This window comes from Sylvia atricapilla, chromosome Z (assembly GCF_009819655.1).
Source record: "Sylvia atricapilla isolate bSylAtr1 chromosome Z, bSylAtr1.pri, whole genome shotgun sequence".
Classification (NCBI taxonomy): Eukaryota; Metazoa; Chordata; class Aves; order Passeriformes; family Sylviidae; genus Sylvia; species Sylvia atricapilla.
The window spans coordinates 50,257,131-50,277,089 of record NC_089174.1 but is presented as its reverse complement, the minus strand read 5'-3'; the positions used below and the strand labels follow the sequence as shown (position 1 = coordinate 50,277,089).

Genomic DNA, 19,959 nt, shown 5'->3' with positions numbered 1-19,959 from the left:
ACAGTATGCTCTTTAAGCCAAATCCTTTGGTGGCTCAAAGCTGCATGGCAGTAGAGCACAATACAGAGGAGCTGCTATGCCAGTTTGTTTGCACTTTATGTATGAAGAGTTAAGAAATTAAACATCAAAATTATTACCAATACTCTTACTAGAATCATTCCAGAGGGGAATCAAAGTCTAACTTCATTCAGGTCAAGGAAAGAATGGAAAGCAGATGGCTAGCTGGAGTTGAAGTTAGGTTGACTGCTGCAAGAAATCAAAGAGATATGTGGGTGGCTAAGCACTTCACCTGCATAACATACACTTCCCCAAGTGCACAACAGTCCTTTCAGAACCCTTGGATGGAGGTAAGGAGTGTCACTATTCCAGAGCAATTTGATCATGCACTCACTGTGACTCCTTGGCCCTTCCTTTCATGTTAGTTGGTCCTCTCTCATTAAGCCTGATTATTCCAGCTATGTGTTTTAATTGCTGTACTCAAGGAAGTACTTGTCTTCCTGTTGGCCAGCCCATTATAAGCAAGCTATATAACAGGCCTGGAGAGGAAAACATCTTGTTTTTCTTGTTTGACAGCAATGCACAGATCCCAGCTGTCATAGCCAAATGACACAGACTGCAGTCATTGCCTGAGGGGAGAACTTCTTCCTGAAACTCTTATTCCCAGAAGAAACTTTTCCATGTTTTTTTCTATGCCATGTACATTTTTTACCAAACATTCAAGTCAGCTGGCCATCTACCCACTATTCTGTTAGAGACATCTTAGCAGATCACTGTATCAAGCAGCCAATTCTGTTCATGCAAGCAGTGGAACACAGAGTTTAATGGGAGTGAATGTTGTGCTGCTGCCTGACACATAGCAATATTGGCCTTACACCTTCACACAAAAAAACAAGCAAAAAAATGCACCGAGCTCTCTATGAAGTATCATTACTTAATACTCACAGGGGAAGGCATGTGGCCCTATGCTATATAAGGATACTCATACCTATTCCATTTAGAACAAAATGTTTATTTGCTATACTTAGGCTTGTTAAGGACTGAAAGAGCCTGTCCTTGCCTCTTGAAAGATTCAAGCCAGTTCCCATCCTGAAACTCAGGTTCTTTCCTCCCAGCAGGGGCACTTTTGCTCTAGGAACTGAGGCTCCCTACATGGAACCAGAATAAAGCATAGGCTTTGCTTTCCATTACCTGTAATGACAAGGACCAACTACAAACAGTCAAATTCTGGTATAACTCTGCATTTGAGGACCATTTAAAAGGAAAGTTTACCTAGCATGGAGATTTTCACTGTACATTCCTCAAAGATCCAAGCCTTAAAGAACATCTTTCAAATTAGGCTATACAGGTTATTTTCATCACAGTATGCCTACATACCAGTTCTTGGGAGGGTAAAATATTGCAGCACAGGGAGCTGAACTCACTGCCCTTTTAAGAACTGCTTTGCACCCCTTGATTCAGCACAAGAACTATTCCAGCTATTCTGGTCTTCCCGATCATGACTTGAATTTCCAGTCACTGCCACCTAGATTGTCCAAGGCTACTGCAGAGCAGGATCTCATTAAAAAACTAAACGAAGTGTTAAGTTAAACTCAACACACAAGCAGCAATACACCATTGATGGCACTTTTCCCCTGCAACAACCTGGTCTGGTCTAGCCTCTGCCACCTGGGGTAGTGGTTTCCTACTTACCTTTTAACAGTTCAAACATGCAGCTGGACTTCTCTTAATCAAATGGCGAGAGCTACATTGAAAATATTTCTCATGTCTTCTCACTGCATAATCACAGCTCAGAACTTACATCCAAGAACCTTGATGGCTCATCCTCAAGTAAAGGGTGTAGCCACTTCTTGGACTAGAAAAATCTTGTTTCAAATTGGGAAAATATATATAAGCCATTCAAGGCTCCCCGTCCTCCAGAGCCTTTAAGAAATTCATGCATGCTTGTGAGGTGAGTGTAAGGCTGAGTCATGGGTGAGTTCTCTACCACAAAGGCAAGAAGCTCACTAATTGTTTGCATATGCAGCAGGAAGTCTACCTTTTCCATGAGTGATACTCAGTGAGCAGAGCTCACTAAGCTGTACCTATAGCCCTGCTCCCTTTTTTACCGAGTTCTTATACAGGACAACATCCAAGCCAGCAAAGAAGCCATTTTGGTACAGTTGTTCCCCTTGGTTACAGTACCAAGAGTAGGTGAATGACAGGTATAAAAAGGCTGACAGCTCAGCATTCATCTAGACAGCCTGATTCAGGATTGGAGGACTAGAGTCCAGTTCACTGTCCTACACAATGTCAAATGTGACAAATGTGTTTTAAGAGTGCAACAGCACAATCGAGTGAAAATTACAAGAGTACATAAATCTAAAATTCTCTTGACCTTAAGACATTACAAGTTTTACTTCTTCAGTCATTTGTTCCAGACTATTGCCTAGGAACAAATTAGCCCAACTCAGACTAAACACACTTTTTTACTAATAGAACCAGAAGGTACACATCCTAATGGCAAGGCAAATTGAAAAGACAAAAAGACAGCAAGTCCAAGTCCTACCTTGCATTTCCATGGTAGGATTTGTCTTGGGCTCTGGGAGGATAAGTCTTAGCTTTGAAGTCTAAAATGCAGCTTGAAACGTTTTTGAAGTCTTTTAACTAAAAAGATGTAACAAAAGAAAGAACTATCCCACCCAGTGACTACCCTCTTTTCTCCAACTCCTCTTTCTGTATTTGTAAACCAGATTGTAGCCTGGTGACTACCATCTGAGTAGGGTAGCCGCAGACTCTTCCTAAAGCAACTGTCATGGCTATCCCAAGCCAACAACAGATGTGGTTGCCTTTGACAAGTCTTTGTATACAGACAGTACTCCTTTAACACAGCAAAACTTGACACTCGACATAATGGAATTCTTAAGACTTTTGTTAAACACACAGCAATATCCAAAAGTGAAGAGTTTATACTTTATTGCATTCATATACATGGACTAAGAAGATAATTTGCACCACTTAATCTAGCTAGCTTGTTTAGGATTTTTTTTTAAAGTAGAAAAGTCGTAGGCTGCAATTTAGCCAAAGCACTCATTTTTCAGTGTCTTCATGGTTGGAGATTAGACTAGACTTTTAATGGTCTCTTCCAGCTTCTCTTTATTGGCCCCAGAGAACTCCTGCACCTGTAAAGAGAGACTGATCTTTAGAAATCTTGCTTTCAATGCTTCTTAACATTAGTTGCATAGCATGCAGTCCCATACACACCTATTCGACTCTGCTAAAAACCACAGTTTTTCGCACTCTCAAACAGGGAGTATTTTGCAGATGTTAATGTATTTATTTCCTGCTTAATTCAACTCATGCAAAAGTTGAGACAAAAGAGTATCAAAATTCACTTCCAGACTACTACTGATCCTGAATCAATATTGTGTAAGACTCAAAAGTGGCTTGAAGAGACTCCTAAGGTACCCACATACCAGAGGCAGCTCAAAGTCACCTTGAGTTTCTCAGGACACTACCAATCAAATTCTGGAAGGACTATTCCAAATGTGCTCAGTTTCTCCTGTGAGAACTGTTCTTCTTGCAACTTGCAGGGCAGAAATATAGAGGCAACACTCATCTGCTGTCTCAAGAACAGCAGCTCTGTCCTCCTGTATCTACAGAGGTGCAAGGTATACAGCAGACTACACGCTACAGCCATGAAACTGCTTGCTTGATACAAAAAGCTAGACATTAACTGTTACGCTGTAATCACAGTTCTTTTAATAACATCATGAAGTTGCAGAAGTTCACCCTAACAGAATTGTCAAAGGTTCATACTGGTCCCATACTGACCTGAAAGTCACCCTACATGCAACACTCAACTATCCAAGGTGGAATTCCATTGCCTTCAGCCATGAAATTTAGACCCAAGCATCGTTTTTCTTTAGAAAAGCCTACCTTCAGCTTGCTTAGCAAACTAAAATCCAAAGACAATACATTCAGGTCAGCAATTTCAGGCAGAGAGCTACTCAAACTATCCTGCACAGGCAGCCCACTGTGCTGTCAGAGCACAGTCTGCATCCCATCTCATCCGTCTCTTAGCAGAGCAGACACAACAGGGACAGGACCTTCACTTCAAAGGTTATACAGCCTCTCTGTGAAATAAACTAAAGAGTTGTTTCTTGTACATAACCTCAACCAGGTTAGAAACTTCTGTTTGGGTGGAATTCCATAGGCAACTGTACTCATGTCTCTGCTTGAGCAAAAGCTGCATTCAGATAACAAACACTGATCAAGTAAAAAGCAGGGTGCATTGACCAGCAGTCTTAACAGAGGCATCTCACCCCACTATCCCTCATGAAACTGTAAGATTAACCTTTAACTAACTCAGTTCGCTACCTCTGAACAACACAGACTGCATCACCAGTTAACTGCTGGCTACATTTGCTGCAATACTAAGATGAACTTGGCTTGCTCTCAGGAGTGTCTTAATGCTAGTGGTACCACAGAGACAAAGCAGACTAAGTAGTCCCACTCCCAATCTTCTCTCAAGTGTTCAGCTTCTCTGCTCCAGTTCCAAAAAGGCAGAGCTTACCTTCTTTCCATTCTTATAGAACTGGAATGTTGGCATGCACTTCACATCACAGTGTGAAGCAACATCCTGAAAGAGACCAAAAAAAAACCATCTTCAACTGGGCATATTCTTAAGGATGTTAGATTTAGAACCCACTCTAGCCGACTTCCGTTTAGGTGAGAGGGTTAAGCCATTACTGCTCAAGATAAAGCAAAAGCACTTCTGCTAGTCCATCAATAGCAAAACCAGTGCAGTGTTAACATCTACCTGAAGCAACCCTTAAAGATCCCCTCTTCAACATTTAATTCATGCAATAGCAAAAATCTCGACCTCTACTCTGTGTTTGGAAAAAAAACCAAACAGACCACTGCATCCAAACAGATGTCAGCTTGTAAGATCCAAGAGCCCTATGGCAACACTTGTACTTCCATGTGATGCTTTTCAAGTACCTATCTGACCATACTGAAACTGCAATATAGCAGACATTTTATTGTGCTTGTTTTGTTTCAGTATGTGTGAAGACATTTAGAATTCTTGTCTGTCACTTGTGTGGAAGTCCTTAGCGGTCCTCCCTCAGCATCACCCCAGATCTTACCTGGGCATCATCCACATCGATTTCTATGAACACCACATCACCATACTTCTCACACAAACTCTACAAAGAAATAAAAAGAACTGTGCAGTTACAGTGTTCTAGGAAAGCTTCCTGAAAAGATGTGTTCATATAAATTGAAAGGCTGGTGCTTCTTAAACTGCTAGTGAAATATGCTTTGTCATCTTAAAGCAGCTATTTTACTACCAGAGCAAAAATTTTCTGTTCTGCTGCAGACTGTTTCTGGAGGAGTCTGTGGCAACATAATCTCCCCAGAAAGACTCAAATATCCCAAGACATAGTTGCAAGGCCTTCTCTCAGCTTATCACCAAAAGATGCATACTTCATCAGCAGTAACATGGCCACCTGAATGCAGCCAGAGAAGTACATTAACCATGTACAGAAGGATAAGCATTGTTTCCTCTCAGTATCCCATACTTGCGGCAATGCAACTGGCAGGTGTCTATGGACCTGAAATGCATGTAAGCACCAGGACAAAATTTAAACCTCATATTATTCCCCAGCAATATCAACAGTCAGTCTATTTCACTTGATAATCTTAAAAATAGATACTTCTGCAACTTCTCACTTTTCCAGAAAATGCTGGCAATCACATAAGGCAAAAGGAACTTTCCTCCATGTTGTTGTCAAGCAACACAAACATTTACATACAATTTAATGCAGAAATACACCCAGAAAAACTACTTACGTGGAAAAAGGGCTTGATCATTTTGCATGGTCCACACCATGTGGCTGAGAAATCAACAACTATAAGCTTTTCACCAGCAGATTTCAGCTCTTCCTCAAATTCAACCTAAAAAAAATTTGAACACATTGATGATTTCCCCCTCCTTTCCTAAAGGATATAAGCTGGCTTGCTCTCAGAACTAACACACTAATCATTATGGCAAGTCTTATAACACGTCACTGGGTTATTTCTACCATCATGTAAGTATGAATTCAGTATGAATTCTTTTCAGTATGAATTCTTTTCATATGACTCATCAATTAGAAAGAACCACAATGCTCAGTCAAACTCACTGAATTGTGGAAACAAGCTAGAAATTCTCTAGTTATGATACTCAACTCTGACAGTTTTGTGTTAGCCCCCAAAATATGATCCTTAGAGTTTTTTATAATCCATATTCTCATTTCTGTCTTGGCAGAAAATTTCATTTTCCTCTGCAGAATTTGAAAAGGACAGACACAAACCTTTGTACAGTCTTCCACTCTGGTGACTTTTCCAATCAATGGCTAACATTAAAACGAGGTAGTGACTTTTATTCTATAGCATGTTTTCAAAAGCAACCTCATAGGATAGTTATTTTGCCCAGGGAACCAATGTTTGAGCAACTATTGGGCGTTTTCTTGTGAGGTCTGTATGTGTAGCACTGCTCTGCCTAATGATGTCAGAGTCCTCAAGTCTGTGTGTTGCACTTAGTCACACAAATCATCTCTGGACAGTATTTCCTGGAACTAAACATCCTTACATGCCATTACTCATTTTTACTGGTCAAAAAGTGAATGCTTTAATAGAAATAAAAAAAAAATTAAAAGTAATAAATACTTGCATGCTAGCAAAAGGCAAACAAATATCTCTGGCAGCAGCAGAAAGTGCTGATCACCTACTTCCTAATAGTGTTTGTCAAAGAAGGTAGAAGCCACTTCAATAATTTTCTACTTTGTTGTCTTGGCTAACAGCTTCAGGAAAGCTGTTTTAGTCCCCCCAACTTAACAAAGCAAAGTGCTGGAGTCCTGTCAGCAACAGCAACAGCTGACTGAAGGCAGTATGGTTACTGCCAGATGTACACAGGGTTCGGTTTTGCAGTGCAAGAGTTAACTAATTCATACCTGCTTTTGCAATCAGCCACAATAAGTTGCAACTTTAGTAAATTAAAGAACGTTGTGCAGGTGAGGAACCAAAAATCAAACTGGACATGAATATATTTAACAAGCAAGAAGAGATCCTGCATGAGCATTCTCATGTAGATATAATCATATGTGAAAGTCTTCACGGCTTCCTGTAGCTTCAAATAAACTCAGCACTACATCTCCCTGTTAACAGGTGTTTCCCCCCACCCACAGCTTTCTTCAGAGGCACAGGACCCATGTTGGTTTTTTCATCCTTGCATCTTGCACAGTCATAGTCTACTCTCCTACAAGATGAGTAATAACACTCCACACCACCTATTCTCATTCTGAAAAAGATCAGAACAGTTAAGATTTCCCATCTCCCTATACTCCCCTACTCCTGTATGGATGTAGTATGCATTCCTGTGCCCATTCCCACCAACAGTGCCTAATGTCCCTGTACACAGCAATCCACACTCCCTGCCCCCTCCCAGTACTTATACCATAAGTTCTTCAGTCAAGCCTCACTCCTTTTGGCCTTGAAATCCTACTACTGATTTTCAGTACAGCTTCTCAGACCGTAGCACTGTAACATCACTACTCTATTAATTCCACTTCCCATAGCTACCAGTTAGACCATCTTCTTTTAACCCCTAAGTCTTCTATCCAGCTACATAATTACTGTATCCTGCTAAAGAAAGCCCAGCTCTGGAATGCATACATCATATGGCCCCATGCCTCAGGTTAGCTACTGCACAGAACAAAGGGAAAGTGGCATGGCATCATAATTACAGCTGGTCACATATACCATTCACCACAGGTGACCTAGTCTTGACTACAAATTAGGTGTTACCCTGCAAATCATCTCTGCTATCAGCCAAAATTGCTGCGGGACAGTGAAAAGATATGCTGAGTCCAAAGGCATTACCCCTGCAAGTTAAAAAATATTGAACTAGTGAGGAAGTTCTTCTAATAAGATGCATTTCCCTGGAGGAAGGAAGACAGTAGCAGGAGCAAAACAAAAAACAAGCTGCTTGACCTGTCCGACTGACTTCACTAGTTGTCTTTCATGTTAACTGTAAAGTGACAAGCTTTTTTATTAAAAAATGAATAATCTGTTACAAGAAAAGGAAGCTTCCATCACAAGACTATTTTACCATGCTTTGAGAGGCTCTTACAGCTTTGTTAAACAGCATTTTCTTCAGGTAGTAGCTCACGGGGGGGGGGGGTGGGGGGGGTGGGGGGGGAAACCTCAGCTAGCATGCTGGTCAGTATTGGTTTGTTCTTTGTGGTATGTTTGTGGAGGGGGTGGGTTTTTTAGTTTTTTGGTGTTTTGGAGTTTTTTGGGTTTTGTTTTGTTGTTGGGGTTTTTTTTGGGGTGTGTGTGGTTGTGGTTGTTTCTTTCTTCTTAAATATTTAACTACAACCTCCCTGAGCACACACAAGACCTCAGTTTACTTGTACTGTTGTCCAGCAGAAAAGGGCATGCTACCTTTAACAAACACATTGGTAGCAGGCAGCTGTTCCCAAGGGCCAAGTAAGAAACTCTAATTACAAAAGTCTCTAGTGCCTCAGAGGTTCCCAGCACCAGGTGCACTTCAAAAAGGAGGCTGTTTGCCACAGGTGGTGCTGAAAGGAGTCTGCTGTCCTCAGAAATAGATAATACAGGTCCACACTATCTGGTAGATCTGATTAAAGCTTCATCGTAAACATTATTTTCAACACATACCAAGTCACCCTTGAACTTGCCCAGTTATCAGTTGACTACCAATGGTTACTGTGTAATTTAGTAAGGTTTTTTAAATACAGAAGCGAGCATAAACAGACCAAAGGTTCAACTGCCTGAACTCATTAGCATATACCACTTCTAAAATATCACTTACAGCAAAAGAACAATTTTTCAGAATTTTCTTTAACTCAAATAACAAGAGAAGCAGCTAGAATGAAGAGAAAAGCTTTGGCAGCACCAGCTTTTTAAGTTTATACACCCCATTAGCTTTGGCTATAGAAGGCGGTATGTCCCATAGTCAAACCCTCTTATAAGTTACACTAGTCACTCATCTCAAGACCACTACAAAACAACCAAAATACGGCTCCTTCTGTGCCACAGAAGATATTACAGAGGGATCAGTCAGGCACCCTGAAAGTAGTCATTCTTCAGAAGCTAGTCTGTTTCTGAAGACGTGTGCAGGGAGCCACATCTAGCTAGCTCTCACTCACAGAAGCTCTCGCAGATAGTGCAAGAATGGGGTTTCCCCTTTGTATCAGAGAAAAATACAAACCTGCTTTACTGAAAACAGGAATTAATCCAGAAATCCCAGCTGCACTGTGCTCGAATACTCTGCATATCACTGACGTCAAAATGCTGATGTCAGCATGCCTTTTGAGTCCACACTCTCCATGAATGAGTGACAAAAGTATGCCTTAACTACAATTGAACTACAGCAGACTATTAGTCAATGCTCATAGCTAGGAGGATAGTGGAAGCTTAGCTAACTTAGAGCTAAAGACAACTCTTCCTTGTCTTCCTCCAGAGCTGGGTTTGACTTGCCATGTTTAACCTGTCCTTGTGTGTAACAGAATCTCGACCCTTACACCAAGTTTGCCCCTCCTGTGCCACCATAAACAGAGAAGGGGGAAGAGATGCAAGGCAGAACAATTGCAGGTTGCACTCCCTCTCCAGGTCCTGAATGGTAAGGCATTTCATTCATCCTAGGGCGCTTCCTGCATTCACCGGTTTTTGAGCTGTGGTCACAAGTGTTAGTTTGTATATTTATGTATCAGATGTCAACACTTTTGCGGTCCAGCGGGAGAGGTCTGACACGATTTTCATTTATAAAGTGAATTGACTGTAGAAGACTACAAGCTTTGACGTGTGAGAGACTGGAAAGACTGACGTATCAAAACATTTTGGGATGTAAATGTGTGGGGGAAGGTCAGGCCTTGCTCTGGTTAGGCAGTGCACTGCCCCGCACCCCCTATCCCTAGAGCCTGTATCCCAGACATCCAGTGTCCACCAATCATGGGCACACTGGAGACAAGGGGTATTTAAGGCCAAACATGCTGCTAGTGCATGTCTCGACCCTACCTCCTCTTGGAATTTTTATCTGATGAACACCGCTGGGACCCAGCAGTTAGTAGCTATATGTGCCCTTTTAAATTTCTTTCCAATTCCTTGTCTCAGAATTTTTGAGTAACTTGAAATCAAACAGGCTTAGAGTTTGCTAAGTTGAATGGGCTAAGTGAATGCTTTGAGAAGTGTTTTATGTTGACTGAATGTTGCACTAAAACCTTTTGCCAAAGTTCTCTGATTTTCTGAAGTTGCCAGTGAAGTCTTTTTTGTTGTTTTGATCTCTCAAGAATATCTCGTTGGTATTTCTTCCCTGCTTCTAACTTGGAGTACAAGAACAATTGTAAGCCCTGTTAAAGACCAAGCTGAGTGACTTTTGGGACCTTACAGGATGCCCACACAGCATCACTCGCAGATGCCTCAAAAAGAGATTATACTGACGCTTGTACCAAAGTTCAAGTTTAAAAAGTAAGACTAGCCCAACAGGATTTTTCCTGAAATGAAGAACTTTCTAAGTTTGCATGGAGAATATTTTTTGAGACGTGGGTTCCTAAGTTACAACTAACAAATACTCTACTGTTGTCTATCAACCACATCAGCTGCTGTGCACAAGACCACGTGCTATTTCATCACCAGCAGGGTATTCTCCATGTGTTGGTCTAGGCGTTATTACTATTCTGTACCTCAGAGCCACAGATGTGTTTGTATTCACAGAATCATCCAAACAGTGCTGTGCTGCATTAAGGCTGTGACTCTATCAGATAGCTCATAGGGAAATACTTCTTACGCCAGCAACTCCTGCCGTTTAAGTATGGGGAACGCGCTCTAGCAGATCCTTTCAAGTCAAGAATGGATGAACTTTTCCATGATGTCCTACCCAGAAATGCAAAAGAACTTAGGCCAAACTGTAAGAAAGCCACCTGGTCCCCCACACACTAGCACTACATAAGGCAAATCGGGAGTATTAAATTAGGGTACTGGATCACAAAATCATTTAGGTTGGAAAAGACCTCTGAGATGAGATCATCGACTCCAACCTGTGACCCAACGCCACACTGTCAAACCACAACCACGGCACTCAGTGCCACGTCCAGTTCTTTAAACATCCGTGGGGACGTGACTCAACCACCTCGCTGCGAAGCCCATTCCAACACCTAATCAACCTGTATTTTAAGAAATTCCTCCTAATGTCCAACCTCAAGCTCCCCTGACGCGGCTTAAGACCGTGTTCTCTCCCCCTGCCGCTGTAGTAGCTGCTACCCACTTCAGAAACGAAACCTTAAGACTTTAAAGTGCGATAAGAAGCAACCCGTTATAACGTGACACTGCATCACCTCCCTGCTCATTCCGACTCCCCAAAGCCTCAGGTCGCGCAGATATTTGCTCCCTCCCTCTGGTCTGACCGAGCCCTCCGCGCAGCTTCCCCCGTTCCCGCCGCATGCCTGAAGAAAGCTCCGCCTGCCCGGGCAGCACACGGGCTCTCCCCCGCCATCTCCTGCAGCCCAAGGCCTCTCGGGAGCACAGGGAAGCCCCAGGAGGGTCCCTCGCCTACCAAGCTGCCCCCGGCAGCGCTCCCTCCCCGTTCGTCCGTTCGTCCGCCGGGGAGGGATGCTCGTCCCCCCGCCCACCCCTCTCACGGCGAAAGGACATGGCCGCCTCGCCCATCGGACTCACCAGGCTGCCCACAGTCTTCACCATGGCGGCGACGGCTGGGAAAGGAGGGTCGGTGGCGTAAAGGCAAGAAACCAAGGGCTTCACCGCCGTGCTCGGCACACTTTCCTCCCCCGTCTCCCGCGCCGCGCCGCCGCCCTTTTATTCCCAGCGCCGCGCATGCGCAGGGCCCGGCCGACCCGCCTCCTGCCGCTCCCCGCGCGCCCCCGCCCAGGGCGCCGCTGGGGCCAGGGGCGGCGGGGCTGCTGAGGGGAGCCGGCGAGGGCCGAGTGCCGCCCGAGCCGCGCAGCCCTGCCCGGGAGGGGAGGGTGCGTCCCTGCCGGCTGCTAGGGGAAACCGGCAGCAGCAGCGGAAGAAAGGAAAGCCCAGGAAGGCTGGAAAAGTGCTGTGTAACGATGAGCAGGAAGTGCTCGGTCTCCCCCCCCGCGTCCCCCGGCGGAGCGGCTCTGTCTCATTGCGGCGCTGTGCTCGCATTACGAAAAAGGGCGCTGGTGTTGCTCGTAAATGCGGGCAGAGCGGGCGTGCTGCAAAGCTGGAAGGCGGGGATAAATCACGGGAATTTTTTTCGTTTTCCTTTCTCTCCCTTGTTGTTTTTCTTTCCACCACCAAAAGCACGGAGTGGCCCCGATTCCCTGTGGCATGCGGGCCTTTCTGCAGCGCAGAAGGCTCAGCGACGCGAGCGGCGCCTTCCCGGGGTAAACGCTGGCCGTCTCCCGTAGCTCCCCTCATGGAGTGACTCAGCCAGGATCAGAAAGATTCCTCATGGAAACAGCTCAGCCTTCCCATCCGAGGGGACTCTGTGGTGAAACCTTAAGTTCCCATCTAGTTTTTTTTCTCTGTGTTTTGGAGATTTCCTTTGTTTCACCACGTGCTGCACCGCTGCCCACTCCACAGTGCAGAACAGGTCCGCCACAGCCCTCCTCTGTCTGTTTGGCTGGTAGGATTTAGTGTTGGACTCTGGAGGTTGCTGACTCCAGCCCTCACTGCACGGGAGCCCGAAAAGGTTAGATTTTGGGAAGCTGGTGCCAGGTGTGTCACAAATGGGCTGTTTCTGCAGGTTTTAGCAGCTGGGTTACCAACCTGTGGAAAGTTTGCTCTGGGATACAGCTGAGCAGAGGATGGGAAAGCTTAGATAAAAAATATACTTCTTCCTTAAAAAGAAAACAAAACACAGTTTGGCTTGGATACAGTACCAATCCATCCCAACAGGATATGTCTTCATATGTTGCTTTGCTTGTGATGGAAACTGTGTAAGTAATTTTTTATTTTGGAAGTTTATCAAGTGTGTAGCATACTACAGCAGCAGAACTAGTAACCTCTTTTCTGGCCCTGTGGTTGCATACCCTTTGCTCAACTTTATTGCACCACAGCAGGCCACCTCCTGTCTAGCTCTTTCCAGACCTGATAGTTTTGTCTGCCTGAAACACTTTGGATGCTATTCTCACTGCTTCTTTCCTTGCCTGTTAGATAAGCATCCCCTTTTTTTTCTTTTGATAGCATCACTAAAGGAGCCCAGACGCCTGTGGGTGAGAAGCAGCACCTTGAAGGCTTGGTGGTTTCTGTCAGCTTTCATAATGTTTTCCAGCTTCCTCCAGCTGGTCCCTGCTGCCTTTGTGTCCATGTGCCCTGTGGGTGACAGACACAGCTAGTACTGTGCTACTTTGGGGAGGTGCAGCTGCTGCTGCTGGCTCAAGAGAAAGCAGGAATTCCTCATCAGCCAAGGCAACTTGCTTTACAACCTGCTGCCTGGCAGGATAAAATTATAAGAAGCCCAGACTACCTTCAATGCCCCACCTCAGCCAGGCATTGTGTGGCTCTTGCAGAAGCCGGTGCAAGCAAAGGCAAGAAACAACCCACACAGATAATAAATTTGTAGAAACCAACAGCTTTCTATAGGCAAGTGTGGGTGAGTATACCCTTTCAACTAGGAGAGGTGCCTCTCTCCTCAGGTGCCATGTGTGACCACTTGCCTTCTCTTGTGCTTACAGTCAAGTACAGGCTTAGGCATACAACAGTTTGAAGTCCAAAACATTGCTCTAGGATTGTTGTATGGATGCCTAAAATAACTGGACAGTAATATAATTTATGTGATCTGTGCTTGGTTCTTAGACTGTAGTAATTACTATGATGACAGCACATTAAAAAAATGGTATAGAGGAATGTGTGTCCTCTAAATGGGGGGAAAAAAATCTACACACCCAGTAAACACACCCTGTTTTCTTCTGCCTTTTTTTTTTTTTTTTTTAAGTGTAGAATGTCTCATTGTTTAGCTCAACAATGTTGTAGGTGTCCCCTGTACACACTCAACTGACCACTCAACAGGGCCTCAGCTTCTCATGTGTGCTCAGTCCCACCCACCTTTCTCACAACCACAAGTGCAACATACTTCTCTCCCCTAGGCTGCCGGAGAGTGGATGTTAAAAATATGCAAGTTGACTGTGGAAAAGTTGAAAATCACATTAATTTCATGCTTCAGCAGACTGCTATATGATGTGTCATACCCAGGAGTCACTGAATAGGATGGTGGCCAATAGGTGGCTCTTGGCAAATGTGGGGTGATGGGGGACCAGGAAGCATTTAAAGACACTCAGGAAGTGTGTTTGCTTCATTCTGAAAGTCAGAGAACGTGGCCTGAGGAGGGAAGGGGTAGAAACGCAATGTATGCTTCTAAAATCAGTCCCTAGATAGTTTCTCTTGCAAGAGACATAGACAAATGCCTGGGCCACCCATGCACTATAAGTAAGGAGGCATTTGCCACACTGCTTGATTGTGTGGAAAAAGCATGGGAGAGAAAGTCAGCAGGTCTAAATTTAGGTGCCCTCAAGAGAATTAATCAGTACCACTTAGGTGCAGGCCAGTTAAAAGGACTGTATTTTTTGAGAGCTCATGCTATGCTATGATCCTCACAAACATCCAGGTTGGAATTCAGTTTGTCTTGTTTGAGTCACCTTTAAAGCTCCTGTGATGGAAGGCATCAGGGATTTTTGGGGGTTTTTTTTTACTTTGCTTGTGCTGAGTTCTGTCACCTGTTAGGTGAGAGCAACATGTGCCAGCAGTAGGGAAGAGCTTCACCCAGAGCTGGAGGTGAACTCAGGGTGTGCTTAGGGTCAGACATGCAGTAGGTTTGGGAGGCTGAGCAAATTACAGTTTCAATTCTTTCTGAGCTGCTGGGAGAGGTGGGAAGCACGGTAGGAAAGGTGGGCAGCAGTAATCCCAGACAGAATGACCAGTGAGGCAGGTTGTAAATCATGGTGTCCATCTGGATGAATGACCCAGAGCTGTGACACATAATCCTGGTGTGATGCCCCCCAGCTCCATGTCGCTTTCCAGATCTGTTTACTTGTCTGTAGTTTAAAGGCTTTGGAGCCATGAATCTGCTTTCAAGGGCTTGCTTTGTCTTTTCTCTCTTGTGTGCCAGTACCTGTTAGTGGATGGAGGAAATTACATGGAGTGTTGGGACCCAAGATAGGGTGGAGGTCTGCCGCTGGACATCCTGAGGGTGGCATTCCAAAACACCGACCAACAGAAAACCTGCTCTTGGCAGGCTTTGGACTCTGGCACACAATAGTCACTCATGTTCCGTTTCCTCATTGGCATGCAATGGAGAGTGAGAAAATGTGAAAAAAAGAGGGAAAAAGAAGAGGAAGAACAAAGGAAATGGAAAAGGAAAAAAAGAGCAGGAAACCAGATCCAGCAGCTTGTGCTAACTTCTTGCAAGTTAACCTGTCCAACTGCCACAGGTGTATTGAAGACAAACTTCTGTCTCCCAAAACCCCTGTTCAGTCTCCTGACTTCTCAAATGTGTCGTTCAGTAAAAGGCACAGCTACAAGGATTATATTACTACAGACATGGCACAGATGGTCAGTCATGTCCAACATTAAGAAATAGTGCATCCAATTACAGAAATGAAGAAGCTGCTAGAGGCAACAACTCCAGCCATAGTGACATCAGATTTTACCATAGGAAAGCCTGGTTATTTGCCAGTGTCTCACAATGGAAATTGAGATTCTAACACCTGGCTCTGACAATGCAACAGAGCAGCAACTTTTAATTGTACTTTCCTTTTCCTTCCAGCCTGCTCTTCCAGAAGATCTTACTTTTATAACTGACCTATTAAAGGTGCAATAAATGTTTTGTAATTGGGTAGGTGTGCTTTGTGTTGTGCCAGCATAAGTCACAGTGGATAGGCTTCTTTCTCTCTCAGGCTAATGCACTGCAGATGTAATTGCCTAGAATCTTTTGAATGCTTGGTGTAGCATGTCTGGTTAAAACTGAGAGGAGAAGTTGAGTGAAATATGAGGGAAAAAAAAAAGGAATAAAAATCTTGGCCACGGTTCATCTCTCCTTACCATGGGGGGATGTTGGTTGACAAAGCACTTCTGGAAATCTAGAAAACATCCATGTCACTTCCTTCACACTCATTTTTGCTTCATTTTTAGTAAGTTCTTTGGAGAAAAGAATTTCAAAACACTCCAGAGCTGATGAAGCTGCTACTTTTGGGACTTGTATTAGAAGGAACCTGTTTGTCTTTTGTAAAGAAACCATCTGTGAGCTCACCTGGGTTTAAGGCATGTTCTGGGTCTCCAGAAAGGAAGATACCCTGACATGAAGTCTGCAAACATGGGAATGCTTATCTGCACTCTCTGGTATCAAGGCACTTCAGGTTTCATGTTAAGACAAACACGTGCTGTGTATTTGCTTAAAGTTCTCCAACTCAGTCACCTCCTCCATGCTCACAGCCTCCATTCTTCCTTGGGTAGCAGAGCAGGCTGGAGCAAGCAGACCTGCATTTTTCCTGTGAGACATGTCTTTTTTTTTTTTTTTTTTTTTTTTTTTTCTGGAGAACTGCATCTTTTTTTTAGAAGATCCTTCGTTTTCCTAGGGAATGCTGCTGAATCTGTTTGTGCCAAATGTCCCCTGCTGCTACTCAGGAGCAAGACACTGTGGGAGGAAGGAGAGTATTTCAAGGCTGTTGACCTTGAGGACAGCAGTAGACAAAGAGGAAAAGAGAATTTCAAGAGAATGCCAAAGCATGAAGCTGAACTTTAGCACTTTGTGGTTGCTGTGCTTGTGCTGGGTGTCTACAGATGGGAGACCAAGAGACTCCTGGAGAGGAGATATTTTTGCTTTCTTGGGAGGTGCATTTTCCCAGCTATTTGTCTGGAGGACAGTGTCTGCTGATTTGGCCTGATCATAGGCAAAATTCAGGACAGGTAGAGATACACATGTGAAGATGTCTTTGAGGAAGCAGGTCATGTGGAGTAAATGTGTATGTGATGTCTATGTAGATGACAAAATGGCTAGTGTGCGTTTTGCTTCCAGGTGTGGCTGGTTGACCTTGACTGGCCATCAGAGCCCCCTTCTGAACTGCACATTATAACAAAAGTCTTGTGGGTTGAGTTAAGGACATACCACTGTTACTGTCATAGGCAAAATAGCCTCAGCTTGGGGAAATTGTTGTATTGGCTGTTAAAATCACAAATAGGATAATGAGAAATAAGAACAAACCTTAAAACACCTTTTCCCACCCCTCCATTCTTTCTGGCACAACTTCACTCCTCATTTTCTTTACCTCCTAGCCCAGTGGCACACGAGGATGGGGAATGTGGGCTGCAGTCAGTTCCTCATATGTTGTCTCTGCCACTCCTTCCTTTGCAGGGCAGCACTCACACTCCTCTCCTGGGTGGGAGATACTGTGGAGTGCCTCCTATGGGAGACAGTCCTCCATGAGTTTGTTCAATGTGGTTTCTTCCCATGGGCAGCAGTTCTTCATGAACTGCTTCAGTGTTGGTCCCTTGCTTGGGGTGCCATTCATCAGGCACAGGCTGCTCCAGCCAGGGTCCCCTGGGAGGTCAGAAGTCCTGCCAGCAAACCTGTGACAGTACAGGCTCCTCTCCCCATGGGTCCATTGGTTCTGCCAGAAGGCTGTTCTAGAATGAGCTTCCCATGGGGTCTCAGCCTCCCTTGGGTGTCCCCTTGCTCTGAGCAGGAAGTCCTTCACGGTCTGCAGGTTCTGCTGGTTCTATATACTATGAACTCCCATGGGCTGCAGTGGCAGAGACTACTACATTGTGGTCTTCACCAAAGACTGCAGAGGAATCTCTGCTCTGGTGTCTGGAGTACCTCCTCTCCCTTCTCCTTCACTGACCTTGGTGTCTTCTTAAATCTCTTACCCTAGACGTGCTAGCACCTTTGCTGACGGCCTCACATTTGGCTGGTGGTACGTCCATCTTGGAGCTGGCTGGCATTGGCTCCATTGGATATGGGGCAAGCTTCTCACAGAAGTCACCCCTGCAGGCCCCCAGTTACCAGAACTTTCACAATAATTGCCATTCATCAGAGATTTGGTCCAGTGCTTTTCAATTAGAATTTATCTGAAATGCCCTAGTTCCTGGAAATGACCAGTGTATATATTTCACCAGAGATGGTTTTGCTCTTTGTTGTGTGGGCAGGACCCTTTTCATCAGAGAGTCTCCAGGAAATTATCAGGGCTCAGCCAGTTTCAACTAGGACAATTTGCTAGGTGCTCTTGGTTTTCTTTCTATTAAATGCAAGTTTGTGAATGAAATACACTGAGTTGGTGTGTTACCAGTGAACTAACACTCACATTTATGTTAAAAAATTGTATTGACATCACACGCGGGTGCTTTGTTAGGTAATGCAGAGAAGTTGCAAGCTCTAATTATGTTTAGCTACCTTCTCAAATCTTGTTCACAGACCAAAAAACGTCCCTATGCACCTGACTTAGGCTCCTGTGGTTCTGAAGTGTTTGTTCTGACTGCCACCATTCAGATGTCCTTGCACCAAGCCTGGCTCTGATCTCCCAGTCAAATGTGTAGGAGCGCCAGTTTTGGCAGCTGGCTGTGCCAGACCACGCTGTGCTGCCTGCAAGAAGCAATGTGAGTAGGGCTGTGGGGATAAGGTTCAGTTCTTCATTTTTCTTTGCATCACTTTCAAATTATAAATCAGTGTCAATGACAAAACATTGTTTTTGACTCTCTGCTGCCCAAAGCTGTTTTACTTTGTTTCTCTTTCTCTTTAAGCTTCACCCTCTTCCCTGTCTTGTTTATTTTCTTATTTTCTGACCTCTCCTAGTTTTTTTTTCTTCTCGCCATGCTCTGCATCTTTTCTTCTGGAAGTAAAATGCTACATTTCTGTGTAGTTCTGAATCTGCCTCACAAACCTCTGCATTCTTGCACTACTGGCAGGCTGAGGGACCCAGGTGCATAAGCCACACAGACACTGACCTTCAGCAGTGATGCATTTGTCAGGTCTGATTTAAAAACACATCATGTGGTTTGTACACAAAGAATTGTTCATGGCCTTATTGGGAAGGTGTTGGGCTCACATACACCCTCTTTCCTGTTTTGCACACTCCCTGGACCACTGCAGAGACAAATCTGGCACCAGAGTCCCTAAATTTAGTGTGTCTATGGTCCTCTCTGCTCCAAAAACTAGAATGTATGTAGGGCATTGGGTCATCTTTGCTGGCTTCAGAAGAGCAAGTGTTAGCTCTCTCAGGACTCTATGCAGCTTTTACTTTCATGCTCCACTTGCAACCCTGAAATGGGTGATCTGATGTCTGGAGACAATGCAGCAGTGCAGTAAAGAAGCTGTCAGCAGCATGAAGGAAAAATGATGGAAAGAGAAACGCGAAATAGCTTTGGGCCTGCATCCCAAGGCCTTCATGTGTCTCAAGGCCTTCATGTGAGACAGCATCACAACCCTCCCACAAGGTGGACCTCAGAGGACTCGAGCACTGCCTTAGTACTCTTTTCTGTCCTTGTACCCATGGCTGTCCCTAGGTTGGAGGGTTGACGAGTGTCTTGAAATGCAGCTGTATGGTTGCCTCTTGTGGTGAGTAGGCCCTGGGTGGACACCAGGTTCTCTTCTAAGCTGCTCTGTCATTCTGCTTTTCTGCTAGACAGAGGAGAGAATTCTTGTGGGTTGAGATAAGTATGGGAAGAGATCACTCCCTGATTATCATCACGGGCAAAACAAACTTGACTTGGAGGAGAAATCAATTGGATTTATTACCAATCAAATCAGAGTAGGGTAATAAAACTAAATGCTAAAAAATCACCTTCCACCCCATCCTTCTCTTTTTCCTGGCCAATTTCTCTACTTCATCCCCCAGAAATGCAGGGAGTTAGAGAAGACTGCATTCAGTTCATCACACATTCTCTCTGCTGCTCTTTTCCTCTACAGGGGGAGGACTCCTCACATTTTTCCCATTCTCTTGC

At 44.4% G+C, this 19,959-nt stretch overlaps 1 protein-coding gene and 1 long non-coding RNA gene across 5 annotated transcripts in view; one reads left to right on the top strand and one right to left on the bottom strand.

Moving 5' to 3' along the window:
- Window positions 1-2,935: 2,935 nt before the first annotated feature.
- LOC136373900 (thioredoxin) overlaps window positions 2,936-19,959 on the bottom strand; it is a 36,541-nt gene continuing 19,517 nt past the window's right edge. Inside the window, exons 2-6 of one of the 3 annotated variants that reach the window (XM_066338945.1) lie at window positions 11,719-11,832; window positions 5,833-5,937; window positions 5,127-5,186; window positions 4,553-4,618; window positions 2,936-3,158 (exon numbers count right to left, since the gene is read on the bottom strand). In XM_066338945.1, coding sequence (XP_066195042.1) covers window positions 3,096-3,158; window positions 4,553-4,618; window positions 5,127-5,186; window positions 5,833-5,937; window positions 11,719-11,742 — 318 coding nt within the window. In that variant the 5' untranslated portion in view covers window positions 11,743-11,832 and the 3' untranslated portion in view covers window positions 2,936-3,095. Of the gene's footprint in view, window positions 3,159-4,552; window positions 4,619-5,126; window positions 5,187-5,832; window positions 5,938-11,718; window positions 11,867-19,959 lie in introns of those variants that run through there. The other 2 variants (XM_066338944.1, XM_066338946.1) reach the window with 2 other exon arrangements.
- On the top strand, window positions 11,970-15,859 carry LOC136373901 (uncharacterized). Of its 2 annotated transcripts, XR_010745764.1 has the most exons (3): window positions 11,970-12,965; window positions 13,301-13,621; window positions 15,134-15,859. It is a non-coding gene; the product is annotated as an uncharacterized lncRNA (long non-coding RNA). The 2 variants fall into 2 exon arrangements; XR_010745763.1 differs by having other exon boundaries at window positions 13,301-15,859.